Below are 13,102 nucleotides of genomic sequence, written 5' to 3'. Positions count from 1 at the left end.
AGTAGCTTTAACTTGCAGTTCAATATTTCTGAGCGGACGTTACCTCAAGATGATTTAAGTGCACAGCAGGTCAACTGAAAATATTGAGAGTCAAATGAAAGTGAAGCATCAAATGTAATAAATATGAGAATGATTTAAACTACATGTGATTATATACTTGCATGTAAACGGGGCAGTTATTTTAAGGGCATTTCTTGGGATCTAAACAACTGCTTCATAACCCCAAAAGGATCTTAATTCAAATTACCTTCCCTGAATCTTCACCCTGTTCCCTGAAGCTCTTTCCAGGGAACTTAATACAAAATATTTACAAAATGACTGACTGAAATAAACGTCTTTAAGATTTGAACACAACAACCAAATGAAGACTGCACACGCAGTTTGGAAATCTAAGTGATCCTGCAAACATTGGTAGAATTCACCTGAGGGTATGCTGCAGAAACTTTATGAAAGATCATTTTAATATCTCAAAACTCACGAGTCTGAGTCACTGGAAAAAAGCTAGACAGAACATTTTAAAGAAACATGGCTGTCATCGTCCAGTCGGCAGGGTTGTCTATCACTGTGTGCTTTGATGCCAGATCCAGACGCTGATTAATAATTAAAGACATTCTCGACTATTTACAAAACAGATGCAGAGGGCTGGGCAGTCTTACTGGAGGTATGCACTCTTCAAGTGTTTACAGAGCGGCTAAACATGCTTCTCAAAGTTACATTTTCCTGTTTGGTCTGACGTGCAGGACAGATTTTTACCAGTTGTTTCAGAAAAGACAGCAAAATAAAAAGAATATCTTAAAGCACGCTGAGATCATTAAAACAATAGACGTTTTATTTTGCTGTGTATGATGAGATGACAAACATTGAGAGACTTGCACGTTTACCGAGGGTGGTCAGATATTCACAGCAGTGCCCTTCAAGCCAGAGCTCATACACACACACACACACACACACACACACACACACACACACACACACACACACACACACACACACACACACACACACAGACACACACACACACACACACACACACACACACACACACACACACACACACACACACACACACACACACACCAAAAATAACAGCCCATTCATCAGGCCATGTCAACAACATACATTTACCTAATGAAAATAACCGGCAAACAGTGCATTAGAGTGCAGGCCGCTGTGGTGAAAGGCTTCACACACACGAGGAGGGGCTTTGCAAGTGGCTGTCAAGAACATCCTTGAGTGCTTCTGAGGATGTCAATCATGTAGAGCTCTCGACTCCGAGCCTCTTTAAATGGAAAGACATACATCACCGGGCGCATCCTGACTTACAGTGAACAGAGGAGAAGTGGAGCAGAAAGAAAAACACACCAAGCACACAGATCTGTTCAGCAAGTCTCCAAGAGATCTGTGTAACATTAAATCAACACATTTATATATTTCTTTACAGCTGTTGTGCTGATTCTATCTTTTAAGAATTGTAGCTTTGGGATGTGTATTCTTGTCTTTTTTCTTATCATAGGGAAAGATTCACAGATCCTTCTTCTTACATCTCTGTGGGAATATTGTTTTGTTCCTCACGGTTCAAGGCTCAACCGTCACCTTACTAAAGGACTGTATGAAGAAAAGACGCTGTCTTATGGATCTGGTTTCATAACCGTGTAGCTCATGAATGTAACGTTCTGTGACGTCAGAGACCTTGAACTCACCAACGAGGATGTCTCATGCTCGTACTGAAAAGTGTAAAGGAAATGAAATCTTCTCTGTGATGGATTACTTATTTCAAGCACACTTTGGATGGTTAAAAAAAAAATCCAGTTGAGAACTAGTCTCTGAGGCACTGACGAGAAAGTTGAAACTGTGCAGTTATATGAAATGATTACACAACTTGCATTAGATACTTGATTCTGATTGGCTAATTCTGGGCTGCTGTGTCTGTGAAGCAGGCTCGTTCAATGAACAGACGATGGCTTTGGATGCAGATCTTATCCACTCTTATCTCAGGGCTACATCCAATAATAACTAAGTACAAAAATAGAGCATGAGACAGTGAACAGCAGCCTTTTATGGACAAATATCTTTGATCCTGCTGATACTTAATAAAATAAAATGAAACAGAAAAACAGAAATAAAAAACAAATAAAAAGACTTAACTGGACGAACTAGAAGATGTTAAGGACTTTTTTAAAATCAGTTAAATAAAATACAATTCTGGTAAAATCAGGACAAGTCAGGAAAAAAGGCTCATTGGTTAAAGAATGTCTTCAGAAGGGATTTAAGGAACTTACCTACAGATCCTCTATCCCCTTTAGTTTTTCACTCTGAAAACAGGTCTGAAATGTAGTCGCTGGGAGAAACTCCATTGAGAGACTTTAAAGTCATCATTAAAATCTTAAACTCAAATCTGCCACATACAGGAGTCCAGTATAAAGACGCTACAACAGGAGTGATGTGGTCATGCTTTTTTTGTTTTGCCTGGCAGCCGAGTTCTGTGAAGTCGACGAATTAACGGAAATAAAATATCAAAGGACTTGAAAGTTACAGGTGAGAAATCCCACAATCAGGCGCTGCAGCCAGTCATGCACACCTGTTCACCTTGTCTTTGTACATCCTCAATGGATATGTTGAGTTTAATGTGAACCATAACAGCTAATCAGGCTTATTTGAAGAAAGCTGAAATGTTGACTTTGATGCAGTTTGAACTAAGAAGCAGAAGAAGTCAAATCTTTTTTATTTTTTGAAGCATCATTTATTCATTGCCGTAAACAGCTGTATTATGTGCAGGATAATCTACATGAAAGTCTTAATATAGCAAAAATAATCCATGATGAGTCTTCTTCTCTACATATTCCCTTACCTGCTGCACGAGCTCTTTCTAAAGAATCATAAACACTTGAACCATCACTGCTTCTCCTAAAGTCAACAGCATGTTCTTCTTATAGAGTCGGTATGATAAACCGACAGGAAGCATCACTTGTGAATAAACTCAGTCCTGACAGCTTGTGATCATATGTAGCTGAATAGGGCTTTAAGAGCTAAAAGGTGAGCTCAGCTACTGTAATTAGGTTTGTCACCTAATCAACGTAACTACACGTCTGTGTCAAAGTGGCCGAGGAGATGTCATGTGGAGATCCTCCTATAAGTTTCCTATTCCAGTGGAAATACAGATGTTAAGGTCGATATCATCAAGGTGAAGGAAGTGTCAGTGATTATCTCCTTTTCAATTACACACATCCAGCAGAGACATTTCCACAGCATACATCGTGCTCACAGTGATTGCTTCTCTCTATTAGAGTGAATGAACGAGTGTCAACATGAGTACTTAGGCTATTGATTGAAAGAGCGTCCCATTCAGTATGCCTGATGAGGTAAACCTCCCCTTCATTGCTCAATATCACAAAGTGAATTAAAGAATTCACACAAAACAGCCACGGCCTGATTGTATGTGACACATCTGTCCAGATAAAAATCAGTGCTGAACGGTGGGTCAGTAGCTTTGCCAGAGGCAGCACAGACATGATTATAACTCTGTCTTAAGATAAGCCAGATACCACAAAGTATGACCATGCTGGAAGAATAAAGATCCAAGTTGCCGTTCAGTGTAATGAAGCGTGGCCCGTGTTTTGATCTGCATGTCAAAACTCACAGGACAGGCTGACTGCACCTGGCAGCAACAACATGGCTGCTAGAGACTGCAGTCACTCCACTGCACACGGCTTCAATCTCTCCACCCTGATTTAACGATTTCCATACGTCGACAACACATTATGAGCAATCTTTGGGAAGCAATCGCAGTTGCACTATCATCATGATAACAACTTTATCAATGACTTTGAAAAATGTTATGGCTCATTCATCTTATTCTGTTTTAAATTGTTGAACTTTTTGTAGCTGTTTATTTCACCTTTTTTTCCCTCACTCTCACTCACTCACACAAATGAATCCAGATCACAAAACACAAAATGATACTTCTGACTACAAGACAATTATAGAAACATGTACACACACTAATGCCATCAACTAAATATTACTTATTTAGGTTAATTTTTGCTGATGTAATTTTCATCCCATTATCTCATCTCCTTTTTTATTCATATTAATGTGTTTTTCTATCTTGATTTCCTTCTCTAAAGTAGCTTCACTTCCAGACTAATCTTACATCCATTTATCACTGCAACCTCTTTTTCGAGTGTCTCGTCATCTACCTCAACGAGTAGATCTTTTTCTTTGTTTTCTTTGTTTGCAGTGTGGCATTCACTCAACTTTCAATCGTCTTAATTACAACTTTATCAAGAATTTGAAATGCCCTGATGACCATTTGTTCAATCAGCCTCTTACTTTGAGTGATGGGGGGGGGGGGGCACATCAACACCTTAATTGATGTCACGCTAATTAATATTATGCTCATTCCTCATGTAGAGATTGTGTATTTCTATTTATCCCCGTGTGCTATTCAGACTTGTTCAAAGAGGGCGTTGCTCAGTTTAGAAAGGCTGAAATGACAGAATTAAGAATTTGTCAATATTTTATCAAAGTACGACAACAATCTGCAATTTTCTATCTCACCTTAGCTTATAATTTAGTTTTTGACTGTTTGACACCTTTTTCATTTTTGATCTAAAGCAAAGGTCTTGAGAACTATAAGTACAGTTCTGTAGGAGTGATCACATTTTAGCATTTTTTAATGATGGATTCCTGCAGTTCTGACTTACAGCAGCCCATGTAATTAACAAAGAACGAGTACCTATTGAAAATAAAGTATTTTAACATTTGAAACTGATGTTTGCTTTACTGGGAATACTCTGGTTATTTTAGAGGAAGATGATTACTGAGGAAATGAGCTCTTTAAAATGTGTTTTTACAGGATTTATCAGCACTGTACTATTTTTATAGTCTGTTTTAATAACTGCTCAGATAGTCTATCCAAATATTGCCGTTTTCCCAAATAACCATTAACTGTGTATTTCCGTGTGTGTAGGTGTGTGTAGCAGTGTCACACTGAATCAGCAGGGATGCTTTTTACTGTAACTCTTTCTGACAGAGCTGCCATATACGAGGGACAATTTAGGAGCCTACTCCAACAAAAAACTCTGACTCAAAATATGCACATGAATGATTCATGGGATCATTGAAAACAACAGCAGAAACGTGGACTTGCACACTCCCCTTCCTTACACACACACACACACACACACACACACACACACACACACACACACACACACATTAATATACACAATCAGGGATGGAAAAGCAGCAAAGAGTACTTCCTGTCCAGCGCTCTCTGTCAGGCATTACAATCAACATTTTATCTCAAATTGTCTTGATGGTTTCAAAAACATGATTCTCTTTGCTTGTTGCCTTTTTGAATCTCTTAATCATATCATCGTGCACTATGCTCAGCAGGCTCTCAACACAATGTTCACATGTTGAGTTTAGCAGGGCTGACACTCGTAGTGTGGGAAAGCAAAGACTCTGTCCATTTCTGTTTGTCAAATGACTTCAGCTTGGAGAAAGGGAATGAAAGTTATCAAATGTTTTAATCAAGAGCCTGCTGTTGAAATAATGAATTACTCTGCTAAATAGCCCCTATGGAGGAAGATCTTTTTTGTTGGAATCAAAAATGAAGTGAATTAAGTCAAAATGTTGCTATAATTGTCAAGAATAAGAAAATGATTCATCTGAGGAATTCAGGAGGAAGATCTTTATAGTAGTATATGTATAGTATATGTAGAGAATAAAGCTGAAAGGCCCATTAGAAAGTCTTCACGTCAACAACGGGGGTTTGTACTGCCACAAATGATGTTGAAATTTATGATAATAAATAAAAAATGAATGAGAAAAACATCTAATGAGTAATGTCTAATGAAGACAAAATTGTGAGAGTTATTTCTAAATGTTCAGAATAAAGTCAAAATGACAAAGTAAAAAGGCTTAAGAAAGAAATCTGAGGTCAAAAATAATACCTCCTTTCAATCACAAGTTCAGAATCCAATAAAATGATTCCACCTCTGATTTTTGTTTATACCTGGTCTTTTTGATTCTTCAGTATTCAGTCTTGTAGAAAGCTGTCTTCTAAATGTCCTCTGTTGTCCTTATGAACTCAGAAAACTACATAACACTGAACACTGACAATCAACAAAGAGAAGTTAGGGACTCACTTGTTGAGTTTGGCCACATAGATCTTGATGTGGCCGAAGTCTGGCCTCTCCGCGGGATCCTCAGCCCAGCAGCCCTCCATCAGGATGGTCAGCTCCTCAGAGTGACATTTGTTGTCCGTGGTTGGTCGAAAGTACGGCTTCTGACCATTCCTCACCTTCTGTACAATCTCTGCAGCGGAGAGGACAGAGAGCGAGATCTATGTGAGTCCAGAGTTTTTTCACACACATTTCATAATTCACTCCATTAAGAGTGACTTGATTTTCTCTGCGGATACATCTGTGCACAACTTGTCCGAAATGGTAGACAAATCATTAAAACATCTTCAACATCCCTTCGGTTGAAACAGCTTTTAGTTACTGTCAATTTTATTAAACTTTACACCGAAAACCAAAAAATATCTTAAGATTTACGTGGTAAATCTCTTAACAGAGTCCGACCAGCTGTACGCGTTTAGTAGGTCACAAAAAGGCATCACTATCAAAATCAGACTGGTTAACAAATAAATAAACTCCTAACAGTTTAACCAACAGTTTGTCATTTCTGATGGAGAAGTTTCAAGAGACCATACTGTCAACAGATGAACTGTTCATTTCAATATCATCGATATGGCAATGAAAGTATTTGAAATAAACACAACACAAAAGTCTGAATTTATTGGAATAAATAAAAAAGTAAGCTCAAAAGCAATGCTTTGTCACTCAGCATGTATGTGTTTTACTTGTAGTGTGGCGGCTTAGGTGTAATCGTTATGCTATTACACAATTTTTATGCAGTCACATGAAGCTCAGGATAGCTACAGTATCTGCTAGCCGTACATTATTTAGATAGAAGTGTTGAAAAAAAGCATTCTGGCCTTATTTTACATACACGAGGGACATGTTGCAATTTGCAAACACAGATATTATGATAAACATTAAAAACAGGAGATATAAAGAAAAACTTGTAAGGTATAGCAAATGTGTTCTTTACATTTTGTTTGTTTATTGCAATATTAAACCCTGTTATCCCACAAAATATATTTTTCTCATATTGTGCAGGCCTAAATTGTCCAATGATATCCGTAATATGCTTTAATTCTTCTTCTGTGATGTTTTCCCTGATATTTCTTGTTATGTATGCCTGAACGAAAATTAAATTTTCTACTTTTACACAACTTCTGCTGCTGAATAAATTCAATTAGATCCAACTCCAAACTCGTAACTTGACTCATTAAGTCATCCCAGTGTTTCTAATATGTCTCCAGGGAACTCAGCTGAGCTTTCCTTTTCTTTTTAAACATAAGGGGGTGTTGCACTCAGTGACTGCTGAACGGAGTAAACTATCCCACCTGAAATAAAATTAGCAGGAATATTTAATATACTGTGTTTTATGTGCTATTCCTGCTGAACGAGTCCGAACATATTCATCAATGAAGATCGACTCCTGCAGCTTATTTCTCCTCATTTGTCCATTAATCGTAGAGATGTGTTTGAAACATTCTTTCCAAATGATTCCTCCACATCCACTCTGTTATCATAATCATGCATCATTAAAAAGCCAATCAAACTAATTAAAAGACTCTGCTGTGAAACACTGATTAAGCTCTATATTTAACACAATCAGACACTGGAGAACAGGTGGCAGCTGCCGCAGCTCTCCGCCTGTTAATGGATCGTACCAGGCACTCATACAATCACCTATCAGCATGACTGTGAATAAAAGGCCAATGAAAGTAATCACATGAAGGAGGCACCCAGGAGGTTTTCACACATCCACTTCACATCTTCTAGTTGAACTCCTGATCTTCAAATTGCGTTGGAAGTGAATTTTCTTTCCTGCTGCCACTGAGCAGGAGCAGCGGTGGGGGTAAATGTCGATGCCAGTGAAGAAACCGGTCAAACTTCAACATGTGTGCAGGAAGCTGAAGAGCCAGTGTCAGCACTGATTAGACTCTGGAAAGTCGTAAGTTAACTGAGGAAGATAACAATGTGTTCGAGTTTTCCAGTGAGAGAATACATGTAGGCTTCTGCTAAGCAAATACTCAGAGGGAAGATTTTAACAAGTATTACCGGTATGTCCTATTGGCATAAGTATATCAAGAGCTACTGTTCAAATGGTCATAATGGTCTGAAAATTGTGTTTTTCTGCATGTGTGAAAGCCCTATATTGTATTTCTTTCAAGGTTACGCTCTCTTCAGTTCCAAATATCATTGTGTGACCTATGACCGTTTGAGCTGCAGAAGAGGGATCCTGACACAAAGAGGACATTTTGCTCTCATCACACTTCAACTGCAGAAGACTCCCGTTTGTAATTGTTTGACTCAGACTTCCAAGGCTTTAGTTGACCTTTGGAATTAATTGAAATAATCTGCAGCAATAGGATTGTGGATTTAGTCCTCCATTACTAACTGCGGAGTTGCCTTGGGGCAAGAGATCTCTCTAAAGTCACAGAGAGGAGAATAATTAAAGTGACTGATGTTTAAAAGGACATTTCCCCCCAGCCTTTACAGAAACCTGATGTTTTACACTCGTGATAGATCTGTTGCACGTGATTTACATCAGTGTCAATGCAAGAAGTAGTGTTTCCTTTAAGTAGCAGAGTGTGTGTTCAGTCTCAGACCTGCAACATGAAGTAGATCAATTCAGGCAGCCATAAACTATATTTTCTCCATTGTAACCAATTGGTCAAATTTAGTTCAGTGCTTTTTTGGGACTGACAGGCTCAAACTGTTATTAAACTGTCTGAAAACTTTACAAACAGGACCCCTACTGAGACGGATAGATAGCTTTTTTTTGACACCAGAAATAGCCATCACACTGCTCTCTTCAAGGCCACCAAACTCCACTGACAGAAACAGTAATTACACATCCTAGAACACTGACGTTGCTGGTCTCTCACTGCCTCTATTTGTTTCATGTTTTTCTGTGTAACAAAAATATTGTGTTGGATCCTAACTTACTATTTAAACACCAAAGTCGGCCAAAAATACAATCTATCAAAGTGGTAAAGGAAGCAATAGATCTGCAGGGTAAAATCACTGTTTTGGCCAAAGGACTTTGGTGGCTTTGAAAAACAGACATGTTCCAATTGTTTGTGGTTAAACCAGAGGAAGGGATAATATCCATAATGTTGTCAGACATTTATAATCATATTCTGAGTCTTTCAGGGGCAAAAACAAACCCTTTGAATGGGCTGATGGATGATGTCATTATTGGGTAGATCTGCTGCCAAGGATTAAGATGCAGCCATTACAGCTAGTTTGGCGGTTGAGGACTGAACTTATCGAATCGTGCTCTAATAACCTCTTATTATAGAGTCTGGATTTTGGTCTTGGACATGTTTTGGTAGTATTTGTAGTCACAGTTCCCTGATTGGTGCAATTACAAAACTTGCACAAAATTTGTCAAATGTAGCACAGCTGTAAAAATCCCAGAAGTTATCGCTGCAGCTGCATTATGGCTGTTAAAAAGATAGAACCATACCGTTCCTTTTGTACACTTGTGTGTTTTGTTAAATCAAGATAGAGGTGATGTTCAAGGGGAGTCTATTAGGTTTGAAATCATGTAAGAACAGACATTTTGTAGATACCTGCTACCTTATTAAACCAACAAACGATGACTGCTCAAGCTAGCTACTGACATTTAAAACATAACCAGACAAGTCAACTTTTTACACTTTTGATTGTTCCTGTTTTCTCTGGTTGTTTCTTGGGAGCAATCCTGTTGTCATGTATTGGATGTAGAAATTGGATGTGTTGGTTTTTGTGACTGGACCTGCCTCTGACATCTGGCCAACATGTGTTCTTTGTTTGTGTTCATAGCTGCAGGGACATGCAAGTAGTAGGTCAGAGTCATCTGACCTTACAAAAGGTCCGCTTTGACATGCAGTGAAAAGCGACTGAATGAAGTTCCTATTATGTGAACTTCCGTCTTTTTTAGAAGGAGTCTTGGGAAACTTTTCTTAGAAGAGTTTTTTTTACAAAGACTCTTGATTCAGTTATGAGAGGTGACTTTATGACATGATATTTTCTACTCCATTTGGTTTTGTTTTCTTCAGAGTTTTTGTGTAACAAGTTAGAGCAGTTTGCTGAATGCTTGCTGATTTAAAGCATCCAGCTGACCTTTCAGTGGCCTATAAAAGAGAGTTGTGTTTACCTTTAGGGCTGAGGTCCATGCCCTCCACGTAGAAAGGTCCATTCCTCAGGGCTATTTCCTGCAGAATGATGCCAAAACTGTACACATCACCCTTCTGAGTCCCTTCGGGAGGATGGCGGTCATATATGAGCAGCTCAGGAGCTGTCCAGAGCTTCTCTGAAAAACAAGAGAAGAGTCAGAAACACTCAGAAAATGCCTGACACACAACAGGAGCCAATGTCTTTGTCCGTCAGAATATGAAGACCTACTTGCATAGAGTGCGTGCGAGTCGTCGTTTTCGCAGGACGTGCGGAAGCTGGCCAAACCATAATCCGTAATTTTCAAAACAAATCGACTGTCCACCACGCAATTAGATGACTTCAGATTTCCATGGCAGCCAATGTAGCTGTTGTGGAGATAGTTCATTCCCTGGTGGAGTGTTAAATCAAGCATTAAGTGCCTTTTTTCACTGAAGAGCAAATCATACAGAAAGAAACACACAGCTCCACACATATGGAAATAATCCGCTTTGACAAGTTGATGTATGCTAAAGGTTTTGAAAAGAAGCCGTGTTTCAAGGACGGCACCGACAGAGGGGAATGTCTGTGAAATTACTGTTAAATCCTTTGGTGAGGGGACTGAATGTACTTATGTTTAATATTTAGTGGAAACGGTGAGTCAAACATCCCTCAAAGCTTCACCAGCGCCTCTACTCTGCAGAGCGCTGCTATCTGTGTGCAAAAATTAATCTGGAGCTCTTCGCCATGCATGCAGCTCAGTATCAAGTGCATCCAAGAGGCCACTCTCCTGACAAAAAGCCTCTTTGTGAGGACAGATTTAGAATAATCTTATAAATTGAGTCCATGATTAGTTTTGATTAAGCTGGAAGGAAATTTCCGCAAACTGTATGATTATGTTTCTGTCCTACTTTACCCGATATAACAGCAATATTTACTGTAGTTTCAACCACTGCACCGTGCCAAAAATACATTTTTGTGCTTGTTAGTCTGTCTTACTCTCTTTCTCTGCCTCACTCCCTCTTTCACAAACTCTCCATGAGAAACCATGGTAACCTCAACATTTGGTGTGTAGCTGTACGGCACACAATGCATCAAATGTAACTGTAAAAAGCTATTGTATTTGACAGCATTTGTGTCAAAAGATCATATAAGTCAATATTTCTCGACAGCCTTTTCCATGTCTGCTCTTTGTTTACAGTGCCTTCAGTCTGACTTCCACCTACCTTCACGATGTCATTGATCAGAGAGTAGCGGAACATCCAGTCCAGATTGATGCTCTCGTTCTCCAAAATATCCTGAAAAAAAACAAAAACAGATCCAAAAATTGAAACAGGAAACTTTCACAGACAAGAAAATAAATCCAGTTCTGCTTTATATTTAAATTTCCAAGAGCCAAGACAGACCAAAAGTTTATTTTGCGATTCAAACAGAACAATCCAGATATTTAAGACTTAATTTAAGCCCCTCATGATTTTTATCTAGCTGCCCAAACACTGGAACGTGCTCCGACATCCAGCCACATCAAATCATTTGCAGTTATCTGATTTTTACACAGAAGACTCCTTTCTACAAGTGTGACTGATGATGTCCACAGCTGAGTTTGGCATTTTAAGAGGCTGCTGGTGTTTCAGGACAAAGAGTGCAGGCCAAGAGTAAGTTCACTTGAAACATCCAACGTGTCCTATTGAAACATAAAAACTCACAAAGCTTGAGTGTAAGAAGTCAAAATGATGTTCAGTGAAAAGTTCATGTATTATAAGTTCAGTGTAGACTAAATAAGGTGATATTTTAAAAGTCTAATCTTAGTGTGTGTCGTTAAGTCAACACAGAAACACCTGTACACGTTTCATACTAGGCCCTAATTATGTTCTCGACTAGTTTTGATGTCCGAAACTTTTGTCTTCCCTTACACGTCTTAAAGAGAAACTGTCCCACTTTACAAAGTTAATGTAAAAACAGGTTTCTACTGTCTCACTCTGCCACCTGTTTTAATGTCTTTGAGACAGCAAAGTAAAGGGATGAACAAAACAAAAGAAGGAGAACACAAGTCAGGAAAAAGTTAACAATTTGGCTCTGACATAGACTCATTTTTTTAATAAAAGTTAAACTGTATGAAAGAGAAGCAGAAATCACCTGCAGGCTGCCTCTGGGACAGTACTCTGTCACGATACAGATGTTTGGAGGGTCAATGCAGGCCCCGATGAACCTGGTTAGATGGTTGAACTGCACGTCTCTCATCTGAAAATAAACCACACAAACACACAGCAACTGTGAGTGCAACTCTTTCCAAGCATCACATTCTCAAAACCCCCTGGAAACAGAGGACGGGGAGGGTAACTGACGATTAATTTATATACACAGTACAACGTTTTTTAAGAATAACGCTGCCAGCAGCTCATCAAAGTAGTCTATTTGCAGTCGGCTAGTTGGCACTGATGTCTTTCTCTACGTGTTAAGACGCATTCCTGCTCAGGGCACCCGGTTGAAACATGTGCATGTGCATAAATTGCCCTTGGAGGTTATGAATGAGCCTGTGTGCTGAGGATAGTGAAAAAAACGTTGAGGTGTTGAGAGGATGTAGGTGCAGGAGTAGTGCGAAGCGGGCAGGACGTGTAAAACTGCACAACATGGAAAATAATCACACTCTGATTTTACGATACAGCACGTCTTCCAAAACATGAATCACTTTGAATATTAAGAGGTATGGAAACTGCCATGTTTAAGGTTTATTGATTTAGAGGAAACTTGGAGAACATTTTCTGGCCTTTTATGAGAAAGTGTGAAAAAGCCTGGTTATTTTCTTTTATAGAAATGAG

General features: G+C 38.9%; 1 protein-coding gene across 1 annotated transcript in view; it reads right to left on the bottom strand.

Moving 5' to 3' along the window:
* Window positions 1-13,102, bottom strand: part of npr2 (natriuretic peptide receptor 2) — a 67,477-nt gene that overhangs the window by 15,543 nt on the left and 38,832 nt on the right. Inside the window, exons 11-15 of the mRNA XM_020636052.3 lie at window positions 12,420-12,524; window positions 11,510-11,581; window positions 10,536-10,695; window positions 10,288-10,443; window positions 6,153-6,321 (exon numbers count right to left, since the gene is read on the bottom strand). Coding sequence (XP_020491708.1) covers window positions 6,153-6,321; window positions 10,288-10,443; window positions 10,536-10,695; window positions 11,510-11,581; window positions 12,420-12,524 — 662 coding nt within the window. The remainder of the gene's footprint in view (window positions 1-6,152; window positions 6,322-10,287; window positions 10,444-10,535; window positions 10,696-11,509; window positions 11,582-12,419; window positions 12,525-13,102) is intronic.

Source organism: Labrus bergylta, chromosome 17, assembly GCF_963930695.1.
Source record: "Labrus bergylta chromosome 17, fLabBer1.1, whole genome shotgun sequence".
NCBI lineage: Eukaryota > Metazoa > Chordata > Actinopteri > Labriformes > Labridae > Labrus > Labrus bergylta.
This window is presented reverse-complemented; position numbering and strand designations above follow the sequence as displayed.